The sequence below is a fragment of the Simochromis diagramma genome, unplaced genomic scaffold, assembly GCF_900408965.1.
Source record: "Simochromis diagramma unplaced genomic scaffold, fSimDia1.1 OVJJ01000603.1, whole genome shotgun sequence".
Taxonomy (NCBI): domain Eukaryota; kingdom Metazoa; phylum Chordata; class Actinopteri; order Cichliformes; family Cichlidae; genus Simochromis; species Simochromis diagramma.
In genome coordinates this window covers 17,481,388-17,508,436 of record NW_024387414.1, presented here as the reverse complement: position 1 = coordinate 17,508,436, position 27,049 = coordinate 17,481,388, and the positions used below count along the sequence as shown (strand labels likewise).

Below are 27,049 nucleotides of genomic sequence, written 5' to 3'. Positions count from 1 at the left end.
ATCTGAAGAGAATAAGAATGTTTATTCTATTATATCATATCTAATAAAAACATATAAACTGCTAAACAGCTAAATCTTACATCCAAATGTAACGTCAAGAAGCACAAAAATACCTTCCAGTCAGTAATGTCACAAAAATGCGGTTTTGGCATCAACACAACTTTGCTGACTAATCACAGTATGCCGTACCATTTATGCATATACTCTGACTTTGTCCTGGATATTTAGTCAAGCATGCATACTGCAGTGCAGAAAACACATGTGCCATGTAGGCTTCTAGAAAGCAGGATCCAACCTGTTGCACCACAAAAACAACAACAACAACAACAGGCATGTGGCACTTTAAAGAAAACATGTTGTGACATTAGCGTTTTTGCTATTTTCTGGTCTAATTTTATGTCCTTCCACTTGTGAAGGACAGCTTTCTGTGAAGCAAAACAACAACCACCACCAGAACAGCAACAACAACAACAACAAAAAGGGGTCTAAAGAAATCGCTGCAGGGCTTTCGCTTCAATTTTTTCTTTTTCACTAATAGGCAACGGAAGAAAGCTCAGTGAGCTGCTCCATCTGTATTGGTACCGTGCCACCAACTCACAAGCCAATGGCCCACTGTGAATTCTCCCAGTGCTCCAGATGGTGAGCCTGCTATGCAACTCTGCATTATAACAAATTAATGTGGATGAAGTTGGTGCAAAGAATGAGCACCATCCTTCTTTTTCCTTGCAAGCAAAACAGAAAAAAAAAGAAAGAAAAAAAGTTGTTGGTGGTTATTTAACAAGTGCTTTTGATCATAAAAGTTTGCCCATTCCGTCCACATGCTATCAATTTTCTTCCCATCACCAAATGTAACACAAGCCTGTTAATACTTAATATGAAAAAGATCAAAGTCATCTTTTGTGCAGCGAGAACAAAAAGGGAAATGCCGTAATGGGTTATGAGGAAAGCTGAAACACAAGCATGAGTAACATGACCTTTTAAATACAATGCCATAAAAAAGCTAACCTCTTCATTTCTCTTTCAAATGCCCTTTTTATCTAACAGCAAAAACAACACGTGCAGTGACAGGTGGAAATCTGTCTGCGTAATTTGCTTATGACAGGATCATTACTTAAGGATTACTGAAATACACTGCAGAGCTACTTCACCCATTGTTAGACTGCCCTTGAACAGACTCATCAGTCCACTAGATTTTTACAGTAAAACACCTCAAGCATAGCTCGTCTTTACACCTACAAGTCCACACACACACACAAACACACACACACACACAAACACAAAAACTATGGAAACTCCAAAGTTCCGAGGGCAGCACACTTTAATTAACGCATGTATTGACACAAAAGCAGTCACAGAGAAAAGCTTTTTAGAGTAACAAAAATCAAAGAAGTCATTACAGAAAAGTTCAGAAATCACATTAGGCTCCCTGTGGCGTCAAGAATGCCAAAGTGATTAAAAACAGATGGAATAACAGCAACACTGGTGCTTGGAGCTCAATCTGCAAACAGGAAAGTCTAACCTCAACAGGCAGCCTCTTTCCCTTAATCATTCCCAGACTCCCACTTGCTATTATTTCAACCCAGTCTCGGAGTTGAAGCAAGCAGCCAGTAAAAATAATTCAAGACTGCAAAAAACTTTCTGCTGCTCTGTTTCATTCTCTGCATGAGAGGAAAATGCTTTGGAAAAAAAAGGGCAAAACCTCCTTTTTAAAAATATGTCTAACCTGGAATATTTACTTGTACGTGGTACAAAGCAGGTTTGAGTCACTTGTTTTAATTGCACTGTGTGACAGCTTTAACTGATGCAGTGGAAAATGAGGCAGAGGAGCATCGGACGCTTGCACTTGCATGCAAGGAGATGAACAAAGTGCTTTAAAAGTTCAAACCAATTAAGTGCAAAAACTTCACATAAAATCAGACTGACAGTCAAAGGGATACACTCGTATACATACACACACAGGCAACCACACTTTATACAGCTCCCCTCTGTCTCAGACACACACATATTCCCAGAGAGACTACTCACCGATTTTCCGTTGTAGTAATACATTAAAGAGTTACTGCCCATTCCAGGGACAGGGTAGGCGCAATACATTATAGCTTTAACAATTTAAGTGATAAAGGTATAGTACAGCGGCACGCTAGCTTTCTCTCTAGACATACATCCAAACCGTTCAAAAGGGACTAATAATTCTTTCAGTACTGGCCTTCACACACACACACAGACCCACTCAGAGGAAACTTATGCAAAGCAGGATTGTACCATTCCACACTGTGGGAAGGGGTGGCTGTAAGAAGGGAGTGGCTCGTGTGGTACATCCCTCCCTTAAGCCTCTAAGTGCTGAGGCGAAGAGGACGAGGAGGGGGGAAGGGAGTCGACGGGGAGGTGGGTATAGAAAAGATAAAGGGAAGTGGGTGGGACGGAAAACAAATGTGTGAGCGGATTTAGAAAGAGAGGAGAAAAAAAATGTTTTAATTCCAGGCATAGAAAAATGCAGATTTTCTGCAGGGGAACCCCGACAAACTGGAACTAAAATAATTTTGTTCTAAGCAGGGTTTTATTGTGTGTAATTCAAAGGCGATCAAATGAGGGCTTTAAATAAGTGCGGCGAGCCTGTTCTCTTCCACACGTTTTAATCCCGGGCGTCTAATCTTTTTGTTTTTGTGATGATTAAATGAGTCTACAGGCAGTGAGGTGAATTATGGCTTTTGGAAGAGCAAAGCCATCTGGAAGCTCATTTTACCTGTTCCCACACATGGTTTGCACCCCAACAAGGAGTCATTAGAGTGGAGAGAGTGACGGCTCAACATTGCAAGAAATTTTTTTTAAAAATCCATGAATCCAAAATCCAGCCAGCAATACAACGGCTGATTTATGAAATGTGAGAGTTTGGGTGTTAGCGCACGGGGACCTTTAGCTGGAGCCCCTGTAAACACAGAGTTGTAAAGCATGCAACAGCTGCAGAGGGGTTGGCTTGTGACGTCGAAACAGGAAAATAATGCTCCATTTCCTAAACCCTGGGGGCCTCAGACGGGGGAGAACTAAAGGGGTGGGTGGGTGGGTGGGAGCAAAACATTGACAGCCATTTTACCATGGTTTACTGTCACTGCAAGCCACACAGCTCCCCATTACCTTTATCACGGGGGAGGAGAAGGAGGGGTGGGGGGGGGGGGGTAAAGGAAAGAAGAAGAAGAAGAAGAAAGGAGGGGAGGAGGCGAGAATAGATACCATATTCTAGCAAGAGACCGGTCTGGGCAGCCTGACTGGAGCCTTTCATGTGTGCCACTCGAAGCTTGCTCGACTAAACACAGGCCTGTAGACTCATTGAGAACATTACTGTTATAGAAAGATGAAAGCTTCCACTTCCTTAAGAAAACTAGGCCTTTATTATGCTTTTGCTTTTAGTACTGTTATTATTTATCCCCCTTTCTTCTCAGAGGTCCTTTTAAACTCATCCAAAACACTGGCTTTGCATGTTGTTACCCCTTTAAATCTGGCACTGTTTCAAGTTGATGCTTTAAGGAAAATGGTCATGATAGAAGTGTTTGAAGAGATCTTAAAACAAGTCCAGACACACATCGCAGTGTTGCGAGGAAAACACATGAAAGCAGGGACAAATGGGCACAGACACACACACCAGTTCTGGCTGATTCAGGATACATCAAACTAATTTCTCTCACTACTGACTCTGAAGGAGAGAAAATGCCTAAAAGAGTTCCTTAATTTATAACGTATGAATGACCGTGACTCACAGTTCACAGTCTTGATATTGCTGGAAATCGTCACTGTTGAGCTGGGAGGTGAAGGTTCAGCTCCGCCCACCTGTTCACGCGATCCTCTCTAAAGACACTCAAGTCATCACAAGGTGCTTTTCTTGGGATTTGTTTGGGTGTTGAAAAACCCCGAGCAAATCCACAGGCTGAGGTCACCCCCCAACTCACGCATGGATTTAGCGGTGATGTCATCGGGCAGGAAGATTGCTTCCTGTAAGAAGCTCTGGTTCTAATTAGGGAGGGCTGAGTGCCGGGCGCATGAGGGGATTCAAACCTTCTCCCTCCCAAACTCCTGGCTTTATCATGAATGGAGACTCAAAATTCAGTGTTTCTGTGCATTAAATCAAAAAGACCATTTTTTATTATCATGGACCGTTAAACCCGCATTACCCAGACAGTAGTAACACTGGCAATGATAGTGATGGTTAATATTTTTATAGACTCTGGCAGCGTGATGCTAATTTCTAAAGTTAGCTGACCTGGACCCAAACAAACAGCAGATGGGGGATTACCCAAAACAGGCTCATTAGCCCTATTTATATGTATTTTTCAGTTTTTTTTAAATAAATTAATTTAAACTTACTTACTAAATTTTTTTTTTGCTTACATAGTGCTCAAGAGATTCGTTTTCTTTACATATCAAAGTCTATTAAAGTATTTTTGTTCATTTTATCACAAACTATAAAAGAAAATGCAAAAACCTGTTCACTGCACACTTGATGTCTAAAAAAGGATTAAATAATGATCTCTGTAAAGTCTCAGTTACTGTATGACAGCTTGCATGTTTATATTTAACTATAACCTCTGCGTACGCTACAGAGCAGTGAGCTTGTATAATTGAGTCCAGTTATAAAAATTAAATTTCCCGGCAATACAAGCACACTGTACTGCAGGAGAAATCTCATTAAAATATGAAGATAAAACTAACAATATACATTATGCTGCATCAATGAATTGCATATGAGGAAAGTATAAAAAGTCAGAGAAAAGAAGTGAGTTACTGAACCTGTTTAGGAAATTGATGCTTCAAAGCCAGCTGCAGGCTTTAGTTGATACTGTTAAAGGCATCAGAGTGTAAGTGGATGAAGGGGACAGATTAAACACGAACGTGTATGAACAATAAGATGAGTGGCACTGATTTTTGTAGGGGTGCATGAAGAGGAGGGACAAAAATGAAACTTGGGGTTGACAGCACTGAGGCCTGTCTGCATTATTTATCTCCATACCTGGAGAAGAAACACACACACGAGGAAAAGCTGTTAAGACTGTGAACACTACTCATGCAGATCCATTCAATCACAGTTTTGTCATGTGAGGCCGGATCCTGAATTCTTCTGTATGAGAGCAGAAGCAGAGATGCTTTTGATGGAAATTTAGATGTTCTGACAAAAAGGAGAGGACAAGACAGATGCTATACAAGAACACAGCACAGCAGCACTTTTTGGTTGATTTAGGAGCTATATGTTCACGTGTCCCAATAGTTCACGTAAGATGTTTTTTGTAAGATTAGCCTATAAAAACATTTGAGGAAAAAAACCCTCACCTACAGTTATAAGTAAGAGAGACTGACTTTGGATCCATCCGATCTTAAACTACAAACTCATTTTTAAGAAGGGTTAAATTTCTTTTTCCCATGAGATGCCACATCGTTAATCCTGACTTCTTTGTGTTTTCTGCTTGAAGAGTTCAGGGAAGTGAAAGTAGACACCTCCTTTTTGCATGAAATGTAAAAAAGTGCTGGGATGGGACACCTGTTTGCTGTTTTGCTGCAAATCTATTTGACCTCTTCATAACAGACATTAAGGAGGGGGAAAAGTATGTTCTGGGACAGATGGCACATGTTTGAAATTTCAAGTTAAGCCTAATAATAGGCTTCAAAAGAAGAACAAAAATAAAACACAAGGTTTTATTTATTTTACTTTTTGTGGATTTTGTGCTTGTTGCATGTGACTGCTGGTCTCAAAAGTTGTTTTCAAATACTAAATGTCCACATTACAGACTGCAATTTAATACAAGTGACACGACTCATGGACTCATCAGCAAGAATGAAAAAAAAAAAAAGCACCCTTATGTTTTCAATCATACTTACAAGAAGAGTACACACATTTCAATAATTAGGCACTTGGACTAAAAACCTGATGACAGGAAATGATAACACAAAGCTTCTAACCATATTTATTTTATTCTGCGAGCTAACAGAAATAAAAGGAATTTTAAAAATTTACATAACACATTTGTGCTGTTTGGACATCTGTCCAAAACCATATGGCAGGGAAACTAAAAACAACCTAATAACATTATCTCCTGAAAGAAAGCTTCCTTTTTTGACTTTTTCTCCTGCTGCTTACACTTTTACTTCACACTGTAGAATAAATGTGAAAAATGTGTAAACCAGAAGAGAATAGAAGAGATTGAAAGAACTGAATAAGACAGAGCGAGACTGGGGCATAGAGAATGAAGGCTTTTGTGGTTAAACGGTGAGGATGTAATCCTTCAAAGGATTAGTTTCATTACCTTCACGGGACTCATTCATTTGTTCTGGAAGGATCTAGAAGGTCACTTCATCCGGGGTACAGATATGACCCAGTGGCAGCCCAGAATCACTATTTTGAATCTACCAACTTAATTTTTCACATGATTTTGATTCTAGTTACAGATGATGTCGCCAAACAAATAAATAACAGCACTGTTCACTGAGCAAAGCAAACCCCTGATTGGCCGTGACACAAGTAGGACAGTGCTCACTGGAAGTGCTGGGCATCTTAAAGGTGTAACTTATCTCGTCAACGGCAGACAGCAGAGCCGGTGAAGACCACAAGAAAGCTAATCAATTAACATCCTGGAAGCATCAACGCAGCAGAGACAGAAATCACCACTTCTGGTCAGATCTTTCAGTTTAAAATAAGATAAGATTATCGTCTCCCACAGGAGAATATCGACTGAGGTTTGGTGAAATTCGAACAGATGAAGCTGCACCTTTACTGCATGTAATTTCCTTGCTCCATTTCCCCTCATTTCCTGCCTTCCTCTACTGCTCCTATCTAATAAAGACTATCAAAAAAAGGAATAAACAGGATGACGCAGCGGTCCAGTGAGTTGGAGACTGACTTTCTATCCACTAACTAATTATGTAGGATAATTATGGAGGATCGCAGAGCTACCCCAAAAGATCTTTATATGATCCTCCGGCCAGCCAGAATTTTGCAGGAAAAGAAGACTTACAGGGTGTCTTTCTACGCTGCAAAACCATCCCTTAAATGGCTCTTTTGTATTTTAGACTGCATGACGAAAAGCTCATTCATCCCTCCGGAGTGCTGCAGGGATGACTTTTGTTGTAGGCCAACCTGAATGTTAGCATCACCCTGGCTCCCTCGCCAAAAAAGCAATGGGATTTTTTTTTCTATAGGCTTTTAGTGTGACATATAAGTGTTCGATTCTTAAACATTTAATTCTGCATGATAATCTCCACAAATTAGCAGCACAGTTATAACCTGAATAGTAAAACATGGGTATTTGCTTGCATATTTGTTGTAGAACAAAATGTGAGAATGACTAAAGCTTCTTATTACAGCAGACCTTATTTTTAGGCATTGAACAAGAAGCTTTGACACAAGAGAACCAGACGTACAAAAATGCAAACCTAGTGTTCATTCTTTGGCAGTCTGCTGCAGCTGATGGGCAGAGGTGAGCAAACATTTACACCTGCACATATTGTGTCTGCACATGTTCAATTTTAAACACCAACACCAACATTATGAAGATGATTGATTTCTCTGGGTCCTTGAACGCTTCAAGAATAAACAATAGTAAAATTCTAATGCTCCAATACTTCCGAGCTGAATAAACTTCCTTTGCCTTAGAAGCAAGCTGACCGGCACACCTTCAGAAACCTGAATAGTCGCCATCTATGGCCGTTACACTGATCTCATTTATCCCCCAGTAATACACACATCACACATTACCTCTGACCTACAGCAGAATCCTGTGGTTCAGTGATGTCTTTTCCAGGTCACAGCAGCCACCCTTAGATGGTCTCTAAATAACAAACTTAGTGATTGTTGACAGGCTGTGTTCTTGAGTCTCCCAGCGATCTCAAATCAAGGATTGCATTAATGCCGTACACTCACGCAAGGCTTACATGAATAATTTACAACAGGCCAGAATGTGAGTAATGACTTTAATCTGTGCATTATTTTTGTGCTCTTAGTCCTTTTAACTCCTTGTTCTCCTCACAGATGAAAGAGGTCAGGCCTCTGGATTGTTTGCCTGTTCCATTATCTGCAGCCTCTAATGTCAGTGGTAAATTTCAGCCACCCAAACAAAGATAAACACAAAGCCCAGGGTCCCAGAGGTGGCTGCGACTGTTCAGCATCATCCCGTCAAACCAAGGATGTCTATCTAATCAGCCATCTGATGAGGTCATCTCTGGGGAGCTCACTAACTGGGGTCAAGTCAAAGCCTACAATATTGGCCCCTGTCAGTTTAATCACCTATTATAAAAAATTCAAAACAATGATATACAGAACGTACACCAAATTCTAATTTTTACAGTGAACTGTGGAACAATCAGGAATAATTTCCAGCTTTACAGGTGTTACTCTTTAAGAAATAAAATTAAAAGACGACTTAACATTTGCAGCTTGGTCTGTTGTTAATATGAAACCCACAGAAGTAGGGCCTGCTGCCCGATAACAGCAACCAACTGTCAGCAATCAAGTCTTTTTGAGCTGTGCAAGTATTTAATATTAGCTAGTGGTCATGATACTAGAATTTAAAAACTTGATACCAAAAATCAGGAAAATACTCCATACGCGATACCACTTTCAACACCACAGGGAAAAAAGTGAGAAAAAAGAAAGTGTAATTAGCTTTTCTCTGACAACGCCGCACTCTAGATAGATAAATTTCAAAGGCCTAAAAACTATATCATCGTCATTATTATTGTTATTAATCCAATATTTCCCTTGTTTCACATTAGAAACCATTAAATTGTACAACGAGACTGGGAAACAGATCTCTGTTTAGTGACTTCCTACAAATAAATAAATAAAAATCAGCAGGCTACTTCAGGATGTAATTGAAAGTGTATGCATGCACGTTTGTTTATAATGTTCGTCCCTGCGGGTGTCATTGTTTAATTCATGTTTTTGTGGATTTACATCAGGATATCAAAAGGCAAAAACACAAAACATGCAACTTTATGCTTTTCTGCTGGGTGGCCCCAGAATCTAATTTTGCCTGAGACTTAAAAAGGCCCGGAGGTTTACAAAGGGCTTTACTGATGCATTTCATCTAAGATCTCTTCCCTGAGCCCCGTTACTGTCCCATCCTGCCACGGTTCAAAGGAAGAAACAAAAAGAAGCTGCTCTCACTACAACAGGAACCCTAGCTTACCGCTGCAGTACAGTATTATTCTTGTCTTTGAGCCGTTAATGGCAGATGGAGAGAGAGAGAGAGAGAGAGAGAGAAAATATACCATTTGAAAGTCATGCACCAGACAACACTGCGAGGAACATTTCTAGGTCTTAAGATTCACAGCCTAGAGCAGACTTCCTTTCTTACAGCTCGCACAGTACAAATCTCTCAGAAACAAGGGTGTCTGAGTGATCTGTCAAAAGCAAATGTCAATCTTTTTTGTCATCCACACTCAGGGTTCTCGCTTGCAAAAGGCCCCGAGGGGAGCCGAATCTCAGCCCACCACTTTCTTTCTCTCATCCTGCAGCCATACCGTCACCAAAGCCAGGGAGGAAGTGTCACATCGAGCCGCTGTGCCTCTGACAAGGCGGGGATGGGGGGATGAGGCGGTGGGGGAGGATGGCACAAACGCTATTTACACAAACAAACTCGACACGCACACAGAGATACACACCATGCCCTTGCAGATTCCCAGAAATATCCTACAAGAGGCAACTTTCCCCCACGAGCTACGAGCTTTCTCTCCCTCCTTCTTCAGTCCTTCTTGTCAGACAGGTGCCCACGCAGCTGCCCATCAGCATCCCTCGGCGTAGCAGCCTGTCTGTCCAATGACAACAAGCTCTGTCCTTCATATCCACTGTTCAGATTATACAGTCAAATAAAAGCAGGCGGCCAATGAGATCCGAGGTGTCTACTGTAACAGAACTAATGCTTCTATCGGTATCTCCCGCAAAAAGTGGTAAGCTATAAATTTATAGATAAACAAACAGCTTTGAAGAATCCTTTAAACAACATATTGCTAGGCATATACATCACACGATTATATGATTACAGCCACTGCAGAATCCCACGTCTGCAAGCACACAGCCAGCAGACCACAGAGGAAAGTATGAGTGTGGTTGATGTGGGGGTGGGGGGGTTGTCTGTATATAAGATGAAAAAGCCCTATAAACATTTAAATATTTGCAATCACCAGCTGGCCCGTCTAGATAGTGTTCACATCCCGGTGCACTGCAGTGTCAAAACCTAACTGCACAGAGGATGTGCTCACGTAAATATTTTGATTCAGCTCCATCATGTAGTGTACACACACATCACGCCTGGACTTGCATCTTCCATTGCCCATCTGATTTAAAAGTCTGAAATTTATTTTTAGACTGAGTGAGCAAAGAATACAAGCTGGGGAATAAAGAGGGGATTTGAGAATGAAATAAATAAATAAGAAAATTCCCAGCAGTAGATATAATGATGGGAAGCACTGTGTTGATTTTTTTTTTTTTTTTTTTTTTTTTTTTTAAATCGAGCAGCTATTCAGGTCTCTGGTGAGGCTCCCGCGTTTGCTTACACAAGCAAAAGCTTTCGGTGGCATATGCAGCTGCATTCATGCTTTACAGGTACGCTGCAGGCTCTTCACACAGCTGCCTGTGGCAAAGTAAATCTGACTCCAGGTGCGCCTTCCCCTCGACACTTCTTCAACGGCAAACCTCGCTACATCCACAGCCCGCAATACAAACACGGCTCTCAGCTGATAACCATCCTCAGAAATGCAGCTTACACTCCCTCCAACAGTCACCAGACACACCTTTGAAGGCCGCAGGTAGCACTTTTCCCCATCCGATAGCTGCTACACCCATGCCTCACCTTTGCTTCCTATTAGCTCACTAAGCAATAAAGTAACAGCTCCTAAAAGCTGCCACACAACCTCCCACTCTAACATTTTCCACATATGCCAACTAAAAGAATAAAGAGGAGAAAAACTCTTTATGTTTTCCTTTCTCTGTCAGCAGGTAAGAAGAGACCTATAGCCCTTTATTCAACACTGCCATCTTTATTCTTTCAAATGGGATCAAAGACTAACTGGGATAATTCCTCCAAGCTCCAGGCTTTATCTTCTGAGCTGTACTGAGTGACAAGAAGAAGCTGTATTTTATCCCATGCTCTGTCACTGTTTTTCCCATCTAGCATTGTACTGCTTGATTGTACTCTTATGAGTCACAGAACCGCACCTGCGCCCATGTGTTAAGTACTGACAAATAAAAGCCCAGCGTCCATTTACACAACAAAGAGATGTAACCCGCGAGGCAACCATTCTTTGCCTCCCTCCCTCCGTCTGACAAGACCTCAAATATATCACTTACTTAAGAGGAAGGCAGCGCACGTTCCTGCTCCTGCCAGGGACTGCTCTCTCTCCCTCATGCTCTGACAAACTTCTTTTCAAATACAAATCCAGAAACAAAACACATGCCACCCTTTTATGTTCGGTGGCCTGTTCCATATTTAATTTCAGAGTAACAGCAGTAGAGGTGATGATTATCAAAGCTCTGCAAGGCAAATCCAGTCTCAGACTCCCTCGCCAAAAGAAGAAAAGAAACCCCGTCATTGTTTAAGGAAAGAAAATGTTGGATTTTTGGTAAACCAGTTGCTTCTGATTAAAAAGGAAAAAACATTTTTTAAAAATCCTTGTCTTCTACTAGTTCTGAGAATTCAAGGCAAAGCCTAATAAAAACCTCTGACGATCCACCGGGGTTTTTAACAATGAACATCTGACTTAGTGATTTATGCATATTAATGAACTCCAACACCCCCTGTCTAAGCGAATACAAGCTGAGCTCCACACTTCTCTGCATCCTAATGGTTTCTGCTCCACCGGGATCATTACCAATAGAAATTTCAGATATTCTGTGCTATTAATCTCTGTCTGTCCTCCTGTTCGGCTACGTAATGACTAATTAAACATCAAAAGAGCAGAGCTGTGGATCCGCTCTGACAGCCTCTCTTTCTCCCAGGAGAGGCTGTGAGGAGGCTAGACTGTGACAGGGCAGCACTGAAAATCAATCACCTCAAGGTCCACATGTGTATTCACACACTCGCACGCACGCATGCATGCGCTTTTGCACGACACACCAAAAAATCTGCAGGAAGTTGTCGCCCGCCGAGACCTTTACGTGCTCGGATTAAAACAACAAGCATGTAAACAACAAACACTAAAAGTCTAAATCAAACAGGCACCACCGCAGTCGCTGTTGAACAAGCCGCACAGAGACAACACAATTTCAATCCGAGAAGTGTGCCGGGGTTGTCAAGAGCGCTCTGTGTGTACAACTGTGAAAAGAGAGGGTGTGTGAGTGGTAAAGGTGTGTGTGTGTGTGTGTGTGTGTGTGTGTGTGTGTGTGTGTGTGTGTGTGTGTGTGTGTGTGTGTGTGTGTGTGTTTGAGTGAGTGTGTTTGTTTAGGTGAGCTCACTGTGAAATCTATTTATATGAGAGGTAGATGATCTTCCACTCACAGATGAAGGCAGGCCAGGAGGGACCTTGCGAACCTTTTTTGTTTGGAGAGGATCTGTGGAAAGATGAAAGCAGGGTGTATTCATTCAAAGGCAGAAAACAAAATAATAAAGAGGCAACTGTACAGAAGCCATAACTCACCAACAAAATCCTGCGAAGCATTGTTTGTGATTTTCACATAAAGAATAAAAGAAAACTACACACAGTCCTACATGACATATCAGAGAAATATGTCGATACTTGTTTTTTTGTGTGTTTTTGTCATTGCTCTTTCAACGCAGCCTGATGACGACTGAAGCCAGACACCAAAGCAGGGTGTGTTCATATTAGGGCTGGCCAAGTTTTATATCAAATGTGGAGTTATTACAGCTGTAATTTTTTTATTAATCTTATCAAGTGATTATATAAAACTAAACTAAAAGTTAAAAGTAGATGTGAAAATCAGTAACTAAAATAAATATAAAAACTAGACTTTTGAAAAAAAGGAAAACTAGCTGAATTATTTACCATTATTTACCTGCTTGTTTCAGTTTAGCTTTTATTAGTTTTGCTGTTACTTTTAGTTTTCCTTTTTTGTGCAGTGGATGTTAAGACTGTCAAACAATTAACACTGTCACGCAGACGCCCCAAGGCTCGATAAACATTAGAAACAAAGCCTCACCATGGCCGTACATAAATATAAATAAGTATTTAAAAAATATTTACATAGCGAAAATGAGAGAATCACAATTTTTTTGATATAATATTAACAGAAAGTTTCTTTTTCTAAAAGAGCTCATTTAGATCTTGGAAATGGTTTCACACCTGAGGAATATCACACTAAAGTTAGATGAAAATGTTTGGTTTTTTCCATATTGAAGCTATAATATCTGTGAAACCACACACATGATTTGCGCAATTTTAAAGAACATGTGCCCTGAAAATGTGAAGCTGTAAATAAAACAACCTATTGTGATTTCTACTCATCAGAGATCAAACATACAAAATACCATATTTTTCGGACCATAAGGCGCACTGGATTATGAGACGCACTGTGGATGAAGGGGTCTGTTTTCATACATAAGGCACACTGGATTATAAGGCGCATTAAGTGAAACAAAACAGATAAGTCAAACTTTACCCAACTCATTCTTCTTGCTTCCTCTACTTCTGTACCAGTGATTCATTAATGTTGAATTCTCTCGCAGCTGCTCCATTCCCATGTTGTTGCAGTATATTAATAACTAACCTCTTATTGTGGATGGATTATCTCAGTTGTTCTCCTGACTGAAGTTTGGTCCGTTTACAGTATACTACCATGCAATTGCATTTGTCAAAAACCATCGGGAACCCTCACCTTAACTTAGTTAGCATTCATCCTCCAGCTTCACTGTGGTATGCTTTACGTTATGCTAACATAGATGTGTCGCTAGTGATCACATAGCACAGCATTATATACCAGCTAGCCCAACTTCAGTAACCCTGCAAACGTCACTGCTGTTTAGTTTTCTGTCTTCATTTATGTTGGAAGTGATAGCAGAGCTGTACGTTTTTTTTTTTTTTCCAGTCAGAACATGCTATATCATGTTTAGGTAGTGAAGCTAGCGAGCTAACTTCCTGCTAACTTCCAACGCCGTTAAATTTAATAAATTCTGTTTTCATGAATGCCTGGGTGTTAAACGTAATTGTTACACCTGGTAAAGCAGCAACGCTGATCATTTTATTAAAGATGAAAGAATTTAGACAGTTTTAAACTCTCAGTGACGCCAGAGTGTTCGTTTGACTTTGGGACCTGAATGGACGGAGTTTTGGACCCAGATTACTCCGAGTCCATGAGGCTCCTAACTACCATCAAGCAGTGCCGCTTCGTAGCTTACCAAAGTCGTTCTAAAACATTTTTTTGACAGATTTTTCAGGCCATGCACCACATAAAATCGGTTAGAGGACAGTAAGCACAACCAGAATTCATACATAAGGTGCACCAGATTTCAAGGTGCACTGATGATTTTTGAAAAATTAAAAGGATTTTAAGTGCGCCTTATAGTGCGGAAAATACAGTAATTCAGTTAACTTTACCTTAACTTGAGCTACACTCCCAATAGTGTGTGATCATAGAGCCCCAGCGCCTAATAATTACTCTACTCCTTTGCAGGACCTAGCTCAAGTAGTTTTCTACATAATTGAATATAAATATTGCACCTCAAAACAGGAGCTTGAAAAAAATGCCCAGATCCTCATCCTGTTTTTTTAATCAAAGTAATGACAGTATGGACCTAAAATCTTGCACATTTCTGATTAAAATACAATGTTTTCCTTTATACAGCCAAATCTGAGATGAGAGGCATATGAAGAACTGACTGAGCAATAGTTCGTATGTAATTGGGATTTCTCAAGCATGAGCTAAAGTGGTCCAAAAAACAACTTTATCAGAAAGGCTCGAATCCTGCATTGCATAATTAAGGCTGTCTTTATCGAAACTTGATCTACTTTTGGAGCACAATGTGAAATTCAAATATTGTAAAACCTGCTTTGCTGGTCATTTAAGAGCACTTTTCTTTCAGTCATGAAGACGGCACTGACCGATGGCTGGAGGGTCTGGCAGAGAACGTCTTCTTGGATTGGCTGCAGTGAAGGAGAAGAAAGGAGTAGCAGACTTCCCTGACGTAGTCACTGAACTCGGACTCGCCAACCCAATGTCTGTCCTTACAGAAGGCTGAAAGAGAAAACGCAGAAATGTTTAAAAACTAAAGGAAAAGAACAACTTTTATTGTCCAAACTGACCTTCAACCAGTCATTTTTTTAAGCTCTCTGCATTTAAACAGAGCTTTGTTCAAAATAACACATATTTTAATAAAGAGAAGCACTCAGTGTCTCTCACTTGACCACTTGTATTAGATCTTTCTTTAGTACACTAACTTCAGTATATTTAAAAAAAACATGCAAAAAGTTTACTTCATGCTATGAATATTCTGAGTTATGTGGTTTCAAAGTAGAAAGCAATTTAAATTTTGCACTTTTAATTCACATAATTATTCCAGCTTTTATGAGCCCATATAACTTCTTAAGTATCCACATGAAGCCTTCAGTGTTGAAAAGCACATTTAGGCTCTGTTAAAATCTAAAACCAAATCAGTTTTACACCCACAGCAAATGCCACAATCAAAAACCAAAATCTTCTTCTTCTCAGTATTTTCAGCACTTTCTATGACCAGCTTTGAGCATTAACTTTTAATGGCTTTAAAATTTAAAGGCTATAAAATGTAACTGAGATGGAATACATTCTTAAGCTCTGAAAATTGAATGTGTCTATAAGTTGTGAGGGCTCAGAATTTGGAAAAAAAAATATTTAAAAGAATTAAAAAGTGTAAAATTGAGCCTAGCTCAATGTGTGTGGAAATTTTGGTGAAATTCTGCTTGTCTTTATTAAATAAAAATCAGCTGACTGGGAACTTTCTGTCAGATGTGGTTGATTTTAAAAGAAATGAATAATAAGAAAAAAAAGCAGAAAACAAAAAATTCTATTTTGTTTTAAAAAAAGATTTCACATATCTTTTTTTTTTTTTTAACATGAGAGGACAGACTCCGCCAGCCTTGAAAGCTTACCATGTTACCCTGTCACCAATATCTGTTTGACCTCTACAACCCTGACAAACTGGGTTAAGACACCCAATTAAGAGCTTGGTCTAATTAGAGTAATCGGCTGGAGATCAGGAGAGCGTAGAGTGTGTGAGTGAGGTCAACTCAGCCCGATGAAGAGTAGTAGTAGTTGGCTTGAAAACCTGCCTCATGTGCCCTCTTGGATTCCTCTTTGCAAGCTGAGGATTGACACAGTTTACCACTGAGACGTTTCTATCTGATGCTTTAAAGTTCCAAATTTAGTTGGGACTAAAAAAAACAATGTGTACATGAGAAGCAGCACAAAAGAAATGAAGATAATTTCGCTGATATGAAATGTAGGTCAGGAAAATAGTTTGCAAAAAAACAATCTGTCACTGATGCTGGAGCTTTTCACATGGCACAACAGACCCACTTCTGCTGTTGCCTTTGTTCAGCGACATTGAATACCTGCAGCAGCACTGGGTCTGACCTCCTTTATGCTACTGTAGTCAGTCTGGGAGGAACAACATACAAACATCACTCAACAATCATCAGCTCAGCTCTTCCAGCTTGAATAGATCTCAAGATTGTACAAGCTTCCCTATTCAATCTCAGATTTTGTGGTGAAAAAATCCTGAAATTCTGATATTAAATGTTAAGAAGCCGCAGCTCATGTGAGGCACACCTCAGCACCAATATGCACAAAGATACAAATGGTACCATGCTCTCCCAAAAAGCCGATTCTGTTCATCTGGACGTAGCGTTTTCAGTGGGAGAAACGTTTCGTCACTCATCTAAGTGACTTCTTCATTCTCAGCTGACTGCAGGTTATATTTGCATAAGGACTGACACTAGCACCACTGACGAACAATTGGCCGTGAGGTCAGTTTCATAATCATTCATATGCAAACTGTTACCACGCTGTCTTCTGAGCCAAGTTGGGAACTGTGTAAGTCTTGATTGACTGTAAAATGACCACATGGCTATACGTCATGTGCCAAGTAGCTCATGAGATCGGTCGTCTTGTTCAGCTATTTGTCCTGATTAGATGTCAGTTGGTTAATCTCAGATCTGTGCAGCTGCAGGTGTGCACTCTTTCCTCTGTGCTTATTCACAATATCTAAAACAGTAGAGTTAGTCAGAAAGCCAAAGCAAAGATAGTTTACATTGTAGGAGGGGGTCTTGGTGGTCTTGTAGCCTCAATGGGACAAAGCCGAGAAGCCATAGCTTGGCACCAGCCTGAGGTATGGGGGTCTGTTTAACTTTTAACGCTCACTACTCAGCACAGCACACTCACCACACATATTTGCTATAATGAGACTGCCTACAACAATAAAAAAAATACTGTTCGACTTATTTTGAAGTAAAACATTTTAAAAGCGGGATGGAAATGATGCAAAGGTCTATATAGAAGCAACAATGAGAGACTCACCTGGCAGCCAGATGCCGCAGGATCCCTGCCATATCCAAGAAACGAAGCCCTCTCTGATTTACCTGTAAAAACACACAAAAAAAGAATAATTACTATTTCAGTATTTTATGGAACTTTTATGGAATGCAGATGGTTTTATAAGTAATAACAGGCTGCGGTATTTAGCCTGCAGTCAAGCGTTTAGCGCAAGATGAACACTTAATTTGCTGTAATGTGTTCTTAACTTTACTCACAGTGATTTGTACATTGTTGCACCTGTTTGCTTAAAACAGGATTTTCACATTATTCAATTTAAGGTCACACATTTGCTTCTGGAGCCTGTCTAGTACACAATCACTCAAACAGTGCTAGTTAAAAGCAGCCACACTGGAGCGGTGAATGCTGTGATGCAGCTCCTGTGCCGAGCAGTCACAGAAAGGAGGAGTTTGGTTTCCCTGTGCGTTGCCCTTGTAATGATTTAAAACATTATTGCTATACTTGATGAACACCTATTCTGCTGCTGTCAGATGTTGTCTACTAAGAAAAACTGAAGGCTTTAAATGAAAAAGAAAAAACTCACAAGCATGCTTAAATGTGGTAAAAATGTTATTGTAAAGGAAATACTCATATCTTTCTTTCTGGGTAACAACATGTAAACAACACAGAAGCCCACAAAGACTCTACTGTAGTATACTGACATATCATTTAACAAATTTGGGAGCTTTTATTCGAGGACACGAGCAGGATTCTTTTTCTGTTTAGAGCAATAATAAAATATCTTTGGACAATCTTGGAGTTGCTGTTCCTTTCACTGAAGCGAACAGCCCAGTTTGTCCCACTTTCATTTGCTGTCTACTGTAATATCATCTGATGCTGGCAGGAAAAAGAAGGACACAAAGAACGAGGGATTGAATCAGTAGACGGATTAGCTGACGGACTCATGGATGTACATCAAGTGGAAATCTCCGGGGCTGAAAACTGAAGCCAAGTCCTGGCAGTTCCTCTAATGGCCACTTGAAGCTGTCTCCAAAAGTGAGCCAATCCCCATAGACTTGCATGTTAAACTCAACAATTTTACAGCAGAAATAAACATGTTTACAGCCCAGTACAGAAAATGGTTTTGGTCTCTATTGATAGTTGGATAATTGGGCGGTGTGGTGGTGCAGTAACTAGCATTGTTGCTTCTCTGTTGTGAGCAAGAAGGCCTCAGGTTTGAATCCCCTAGTCATGGTCACCCCACAGTCTAAAATCGAACATGTTAGCTTAACTGGTGACTCTAAATTGGTGTGAATGTGTGTGTAAATGATTGGCACTGCAATATACTGATGACCTGTCCAGGGTGTAGCCCATCTCCAGCAAGTCAGCTATTTAGATTTTTTTTCCAGTTTGAAGGTAGGGGTATATCCCTTTTGACAGGCAGAAGCTGCCTTCAGGGTCTCAAATCTGAATCTGAGAAGCTGAACTGGACATAACCCTAACCCTGTTGGTGAACTGTAGAGCACTTTTAATGGAGCTATGTAGAAAAAAAATGGCTTACTTTGCATTAATTGCACTCAGGACCAAGAATTTTAGAACTTTAATAAGCCCACTATGACGTCATGTGCCCTCTCAACTTTCATACTGGTGCTTCAGGCAGAACGGACTCGCTGCACTCAAGGAAAGCAATTGCTGAGTCTTTCTCAAGAAAGTCTCACATCAGTTTCAAGATGTTGCAAGATGATCCCTCTCTGTAATCTCTGACCTCTTGCTCATACACGCCTGTCTTCAGTCCAGCCACGAAATGCCAAGTTACAAAAAACGTGTGCAGCAGGCCAACACTCTGTTTGTTAGCGTAACAACAGCAAGCATAAATGGGGCACTAGTCTGTTATTTAGCACCAACTAGTAGGTATGTGTGTCTGCTTGACACACACACAAAGTCCACAAATGCAAAACCATTGCAGTCGACTGACATCTAAGTATGGCTCCAAAAACATCAACACAGCAGTGGCAAAATGGGAAGTTCTGAAACCAATATTTTATGTACAGAAAATCCTTTACATTCAAGAGATCAAATGTACTCAACTGTCCTGCAGTAAATGGTTCAGTCACGAAAAGTTTCCTTATCTGGATTCCAGTAAAAGCAGGTTCTGTTACAAGCACTATTCAGCAGACCAATAGCAACACCTGCAATACTTCTGTAAAACTGCGTTATGACTCTCAAAGTTTTCTGTATGCAAAGTATGTTTTGGTGAATAATTACTGATCCAACTGTCAGAGTCCGTCTCTCAGTGTCAAATCCTCAGAGGAAGGCTCCCAAGGATCCGTCAGGGGGGGAAATAGACCTTAAAGCACACAACACCCATGAATCACACACATCACAATATCCACACTCAGCACTTTTAGTCCCCTGGAAAAAACAAACAAACAAATGAGAGCTCCTCTGGGAGAATGATGAATAACTTTAACGGCATCGTACATTATTTTTGTCAGACTTCCAAATATTACAAGCACAGACAAAAGTGTTGGAACTAAATTCTGTTTACTCTGGGGACAAGGAAAATATTTTTTGTGCGTTAAAAACCTGCATAGTTCAGATCTTTTGTTACACAATGACTGATCTGAACAGCACTTTCACATGCGCAGGTGAACCGAGGCACATCTAAGAGAATTCACTTGTGCTTATCTGAGCAGTCCTGCAGGAGACAGTTGTTCTGCATCTGTCCATGCCGCCTTTAGAGATGAGGGAAGCTGAGGGAATCAGAGAGGATCGTTTAACTGGCAAAGCTGCTTCTTTTCTAACAATGATGTGAAACAGTTCTGAGCCATTGCGCTTGCAAAAAAGAAATAGGATTAAGTTGTCAGTTACCACCAACGTTTTCCATCATGGCAGGATGATGAAATGTCTCCTCTGAATGAGAATATTAATTTCTTTATTTTCTGCCTCATGTTCGAAGACGGTTTAGTGAAATTCATTTTCACTCATCAGATGTAATCAGAGAGAAAGGTCTGGTCAAGGGCAAGAGTTGAATATTCACTGCAAGCACGTGTTCTGTCACACACACACCGCGTCTGACGTGAAAAATTGATCGTTAGTGTCGTAGGCCCAGACTCAAACAACGGATGTGTTTGCAAAAACAGTCGCACTTTACACTATGACACAGAGAAGCAGTCCCTCAGGGCCACGAGAACAAAGCCTAACAGAACGATGTCTAACAAGTGCTGCCTACTGTGTTTAGCCCTTTACATCGAGCGTGCTGCTAAAAAACTACATAAAATTCCCAATTTCTCAGATGGAAACCTGTACACGCCGAAAGATCTGCGGGAGGGGGGGGGGCAACAAATTCATCCACAAGAAGTGATGATGAGCTGCTCCGGATTTTTCTAAAGAAGAAAGAAGAAACTGAGATTCTGAATTCATCCAATTCTCACAAGAAGGTTTGATCCAGCAGTAGAAGCTGAATCACGACCGCTTTCGTACATATTTCAGGATGTGAGCGGGGGCAGTTTCAGCTGTCATCGGCAGAGTTGGGAGCACATCAGAGGAGGCAGATAAATCACTTCAGAGAGCCGATTGACCCACAGCAGCGTCTAAGTGTGTGTCTGAGGTAAAACAGCATGGCTTTACTATTTCCATATCTTTGTAAAATTCAGTACCGGGTTGCGTTTTGAGCTACAAGCGCACTTGTTGCCAAATGCAGTTGCCTGATTAGTCAAATCTGTTTATTCGACAAAAAAAATAATCCAAAAAATTTCGCTTAATCTGAAAAAATAAATGCCACAAATATGTCCTGCAAAATTACACGGTTGGTATGAACAGCTACAGAAGTCAGAAAACTGCTGCTTTGTATGTAATGTTACTTAATCATAATAGACAGGTTGCATTTTTCCTTAAATGGTGCCAATTTGCAAATATAGGGCATAGTTGTCTTGTTTTTTTGCTTTTATTACCCTGTTCTTGAGAGTAAAAACATCATTATTTAGCAAATTGAATTGACTTTAAGAATAAAACATCATGGAACAGCAAGTGTAATGTACACTTAATGTACATAGGTTTACAACTATCAGTGAGAAATAAGGTGTCAGAGCCACAAATTTGGAGAAACTGAAGCTAGACTACTAAGCACCTGTGAGACCACAAGACATGTCAACCCCCATTCAGACCGCACTCTATCTCTCATGAATCTGTCAGCAAGAAGAGATGGATGCAGCAGCACTCGAAGGACCAATCCAATGGCAGCGCTGGTTTAACTTCAGGAGTATGCACAGGGATCATGGATGAGCAGGTCTCTTAGCTTATTTAAACTATTCTTCAGCAAATGCAGCAGCTCTAACCTCTTTATCTGATCATGTTTCTCCCTGCTGCCCTCAGCAAACACTTCAGTGCCTTCTGCGATGTGTGGTGCAAAAACACAGCTTAAATCTCTCTGTGGTGTGATGTAGATTTACAGGAATTTGCTCCCAAATTTCAGGAGAATTCATATTTATGACGCTGAGGTAAAGTAGAACAAAGTGATACATCAAATGGAACATAATGCTGGGCTGGCCGGTTCTAAAGCCAGGAGCCTAAATTAGCTGAATAAAATATCATGCAGTGACACCATCTTCTGTCTGACGCACAAATACTGCAACTTACCGTGAGGAAAATAGGTCACAGTACAAAAGTGAATTTCCCATTAATGAACACGACTCAAAGTAACTTTTTAAACTGCACATTCATGATTGAATTAGTTACGTTTGAAGCTTATACATTAAAGCACATCCCTACTGTGAGGAAAGAGAATTAAAATAAAAGCAGGATTTAACCGTTTCATGTACTTGAGGCTTGTTATCGGCCGCATTTTGTTTTGCCTCCTCTGTGGAAGTCTGTGTGATCACAGCCTCACAACAAGAGCAACACAAATATTGTTATTATTACTTCCTGAGTACGCCCATTTTTTCTGTGCGGCTCTACATGGGACTAAAGCATGTGTTTTCTTTTTGTGCCGTCACAGGCCCACTAATGAGTCACCGAAGTGCAGTGATTGATAGACAGCACAATTCATTATGTGCCTTAAAACATCAGTGAGAGACAGAAAATGTAAGAAAGCAACGCGAGTAAAGTGGCTTAATTACCGCAATCACCATCAATAATACGAATGTATATATGCAGACATCACTCAGTATATCCCCAATGCAATGAAAAATCAATCTCAAGAGTGGGAAAAAAATCCCATCAATTCTGATTTAAATATTCGGCAAAGCTGCTCATTAGCATATCACACAGAGATGAGAAGGTGTAACTACAATTTGTGCTGATCCATCTTCAGCACAACGCAGCTGATTCACTGAGGTAAGTCTCTTTATCTCCCAGGCCACACACCTCATCGGCAGTTCGGTAAAAACCTAAAAACCTAAAATCCTGCAGCCATGCAACAAACTAGAAAAAGGACTTCCCCAAACAAATAGTATTATATTAATAAAGGAGAACAAATAGCAAATACTCTGGTGTGTCTGGGATCAGCCTTAGAGGAGCTTGGTCATTCAGAGGAGCTCAGCCACTACTCCTACACATCAGAAGGAGCACTCAAAGAAATGATTCTTCACCCTCAATAAACATGATAATAATATAATGATCATTTTGACTATATGAAAACAAAGGTTTGCTAATTCAAATAATTCATTATTAAGGAAAATGTGTCTGCTATAAACTGAACGTATACCAGTCATTCCAGTAAATGTAACATTTTATGCTGTTTTTATGTAACAAAATTAAATGGAAAAGTTACTTGAAATAAAATTAAAGTCAGCATTTTAGACATAAATGTTTTTTGACTGAGCCAACTGAGGGGACCCAGGGTCCTCCTAGGTTTTGGGCATGTCCCATCTCAGAGGAGGCCCGTGCACATCCAGGACTGGAGAGATTAGACCTGTGAGACGGCCTAGGAAATGCCAAAGTCTCCTTAAACCCCCGTTAGTGACAGGAAATGGATGGATGGACGGATGAATCAAATACCAAACTGAAAACATCCAGCTCTCGGTGTTAACACACTGCAGAGACACTTTTGGAAGCTTTAACAGCTTCGGGTCTTCTTCTCTGTGTGGATATCACACTTTGAAATACAGCACTGCAGTTTGTCACTGGCACCTTTGCACAGGCTGTGAACAGGCATCATGAAGTCATTCCACAGATTTTAAAGCATCGCTCGAGTAGTGCCACGCGAGGCTTTTCACACACTTGTAGTGAAGCTACTCTACTCAGAATTTAAAAGTTTTTTTAATCATCACGCCACTCCAAAGTTTTTGGCACAGTGAAGCAGAAAAACTTTCATATCTAACAAATAATTTGGCTCTTCGTGGTCCTATTGTACTACCATCGTGCTTCAGATGACAGATATGATTTCCTCTGTGCCCAGTTTCTGCTAAATATAGCACTTTTATGACTTTTTTTTTAGTTCACCTATTGTTGAGCCAGATCCAACAGTTGCTTTCCTCATGCTTTTCAGTCTTTTGCTGTTTTTCCATTCTCCGGGCTACTGCCATGTGCCTTTTATCAAGAGTGGCTGCTTTCTACTGTTTCTTCCACACAGACTAAATTTCGCAAGTGTTACCCTGGTACATTAACTTCTGGCACGTTCTCTCACTGCATCTCAAGAGGGAACATATTTCTGTCAGTTTTCTCTTTAGGGTCTTGGTCTCCTTGTCTGCTTATTTCCCATCTTATTTTGGGGCTGAGCACATCTCTGTTTTTAATTTCCCAACCTAGACTGCTGGTACTCACCAAGCAAGAACTGTCCAAGACACCTGTTTCCACTACTAGCTGTTACACAGCTACACTACAAAAGGTGGGAATTTGGTATTTTTGCTCAATAAGACTTCTGTAGATGTTTTCTATCATTTCATAACTTTAACCCACCAACCTCAGAGGGCATATACTTCTTAAACTGCTTAAAAATGAATTCCACATGGTGTTTCCTGCAACAGCCAGAGTATAAAGCACAAAAGATGACAGACCACATGACTGAGAACCATGATTGTCTTCTCAACATCGTTAGGGCTTCATTATCCCTTCAATCATGTTTCAAAAGGCACAACTTTTACTCTAAAGGCGAACGTTCTCCGTTTCCTTTCATCCATCCAACCATCCATTTTTTTACTATTTATCTGGGTTCAGGTCATGGGGGCATCAGTCTGAGCAGAGAAGCCCAGACTGTCTAACGGGCGTCTATAAAGCACCCCTCTTCGGGTGTTAATAAACAAAATTAATTTAAATAAAAGCAAACAATTTGTAGGTAAATGCTAAATACAATCTGCACATTAAACCAATAAAAATGTAACTCATGTTTAAAAGACTTTAAATTTTTCCTGCAAGTTTTAAACCAGTTCAGCGTCATCTGCCTAGAGCTAGTGGAGCAGAGTGTAAACAACAGTAGGTGCAGGAATTTTGCAGAAAAAAAAAGGCAAGCTGGCCAGTCATTCACAGCATGCCTCCTTATTGATCACAAGACTGCACCACAGTATAGCACTGCACTGTGCTGAGCCCCTTATTTTGATACTGTGAGAGGTAGTGACCTAAGCATCCCCAGGGATCAATTCAAAACCCTTGCCACAAAAACAGCCAATTAGCGAGCGTGCTTCACTGCCTCTCAGATGCATTCCAAGGGTCTCTTTTTTCCATCCACAAAATGAGTCAGTTTCCTTCGCTCCAAGGAAAGTCAAGACCATGAAAACAAACACATTATACAGTATGAGGAATTATGCTTAAAGCAAGTGAGCTTATCACACGCCGACTCAGTTAGTTTGTTTTTGCTGTGTCTGTGGATCTTTGCTCATACGCGTCATTATGTGATGACTCCCCATCATTTTTCTGGCTCCCAATGGGCCTTTTGGGGGGGTTACTACAGATGTAAGAACAACTGGTCAACATACAGCAAAAGTAACGTTATTTCGCTGGAATCTGTGCATTTTTGACTATTTGAGTAAACCCGATGTGTATTACGGTCGAATACATCAAAACATGATGAATAAAACTGAATCCTTAACTCCTAAACTCAAAACGTTTCTTTAAAAAAGGTTTAATTGCAGCCAAGATTCAAAATTTTTATGTGACTTTAGGATTTAAATGTAAATATTTTAATACAGCTTAATGCTGAATCCCTAAAGAAAGATGTGCACTACAGGAGTCAGACTCCGACGTGACTAAATGATAAACTGTCAGTAGGGTACTCTCGGCTATACGACGCTAATGTTTTAGTCTGTCTGGGTGCCTTGGAAGTAAAATTAGACAGGCTCCATGGTTACTAATACATTCCTCTGGCAACCAGAGATGGTACAAGGACATGCCAGGCGTACACTCACTCGCTTTCCCCCCATACCTTTTAACACGCCTCCTTTTGTTTCCTTCACTTATGAGTTTGTGTACATCCATCCATCCAAATCTGTTTGATGCTTCCCAGCAGATTTTTTTAGACTGTAAATAAAAGCTGACTGGGTTAGAGGTTAGGGCAGTGAATGTGTGTGTGTGTGTGTGTGTACACTGGTGGAGGATTTCTACAGCCCAGCATTAGAAACAACAGTAGGACAGAGGAAAATAATAGAGCCACAAAGCACCGAGGAAACATGACTCCCTCGCCCTGAGCTCAACATCAATTCTGCGCACAGCCTTGTCAGCGCCAACATTATTCAAAACAGCAAGAGCAAATGTTAATGAGTTCTTATTTGCATATTTATTTTTTTCTTTGTTGAAATGTCACTGATTATTATGTACTATGATGATAAATGCATCTGCTCACGCAGCCTGATGTGTAATTAGCCATTAGGTGGAATGAATAGATCAATTAAAGGCAAGGGACCAGGATTAAGGGAAATCAAACTGGGAAGAATGCAAGAAGGAGGAACAAAATAACACACTTGGCTCAGGGGGGGAGAAAAAAACTATACTGCTTTTAGATGAGGCAAAAAATCCAGAAGGGGTTACTAATCAAGAGAAGGTGTCTAAATCAGCGAGATCAAAGATATTCCTCGTTTTATTGCGCTTTTTTTTTTTTTTACCCCTGAAGTATGACTTTGAAAATCAGGAGCAGCTAGCTGCTGCCCTTCGCTCCACCTAACCAGTTTATTTTCCCCCTAAAATCCATCTCTCTGTATGAGAGGAGAGATGGGGATTTCCTGATTGTATTTATCCCCTCTCCCAGGATAATCAGGTGCCGTGGCTCGGTCTATTTGAATTTCTTCTAACTCGGTAAAAGGGAAAAAAGGGGGGTGTGGAGGTGGACAGGGGAAAATGTTTTCGCTTGGCCTTTGCCTTTTTCCAAGCCCAACTATTCTCCTGCCAGTGCTTGTTATTCACAAATGAGGAAAAAAATGCATTACTGCAGACCAGATGGGAACATTCCACATGACCAAACCAATCAATCACCTTGGTGGGACGCAGGTGTGACACAGCCGTGCAGCAACACACCATTTCACAGTCTATCAGGCACAAACACATGGTCACCAATCAATGGCACCCTGAGGACCCATGAGGAGGGGTGCTTCTCCGCAGCCTCACTGGTTCATAGCTGATGACTTCATAATCACACATCCATTCTCTCAGAGGAGAAAGGCGATGAGCTCCCTAATAACGTCTCCCACC

The 27,049-nt window shown here is 40.6% G+C and overlaps 2 protein-coding genes across 5 annotated transcripts in view; both read right to left on the bottom strand.

Annotated features, from left to right (window-relative positions):
- The window catches only part of tcf12 (transcription factor 12), a 35,074-nt gene extending 22,619 nt beyond the window's left edge, over positions 1-12,455 (bottom strand). The window contains exon 1 of one of the 4 annotated variants that reach the window (XM_040010949.1): positions 12,431-12,455. Coding sequence is in view for 3 of the 4 variants with exons in the window: in XM_040010947.1 (XP_039866881.1) it covers positions 2,026-2,094 (69 nt within the window). In the remaining variant the exon portion in view is untranslated. Of the gene's footprint in view, positions 1-2,025; positions 2,957-12,430 lie in introns of those variants that run through there. The other 3 variants (XM_040010947.1, XM_040010948.1, XM_040010950.1) reach the window with 3 other exon arrangements.
- A 34-nt stretch (positions 12,456-12,489) lies between these two features.
- LOC120720992 (transcription factor 12-like) overlaps positions 12,490-27,049 on the bottom strand; it is a 51,146-nt gene continuing 36,586 nt past the window's right edge. Inside the window, exons 6-8 of the mRNA XM_040010952.1 lie at positions 17,480-17,541; positions 14,975-15,163; positions 12,490-12,526 (exon numbers count right to left, since the gene is read on the bottom strand). Coding sequence (XP_039866886.1) covers positions 15,008-15,163; positions 17,480-17,541 — 218 coding nt within the window. The 3' untranslated portion in view covers positions 12,490-12,526; positions 14,975-15,007. The remainder of the gene's footprint in view (positions 12,527-14,974; positions 15,164-17,479; positions 17,542-27,049) is intronic.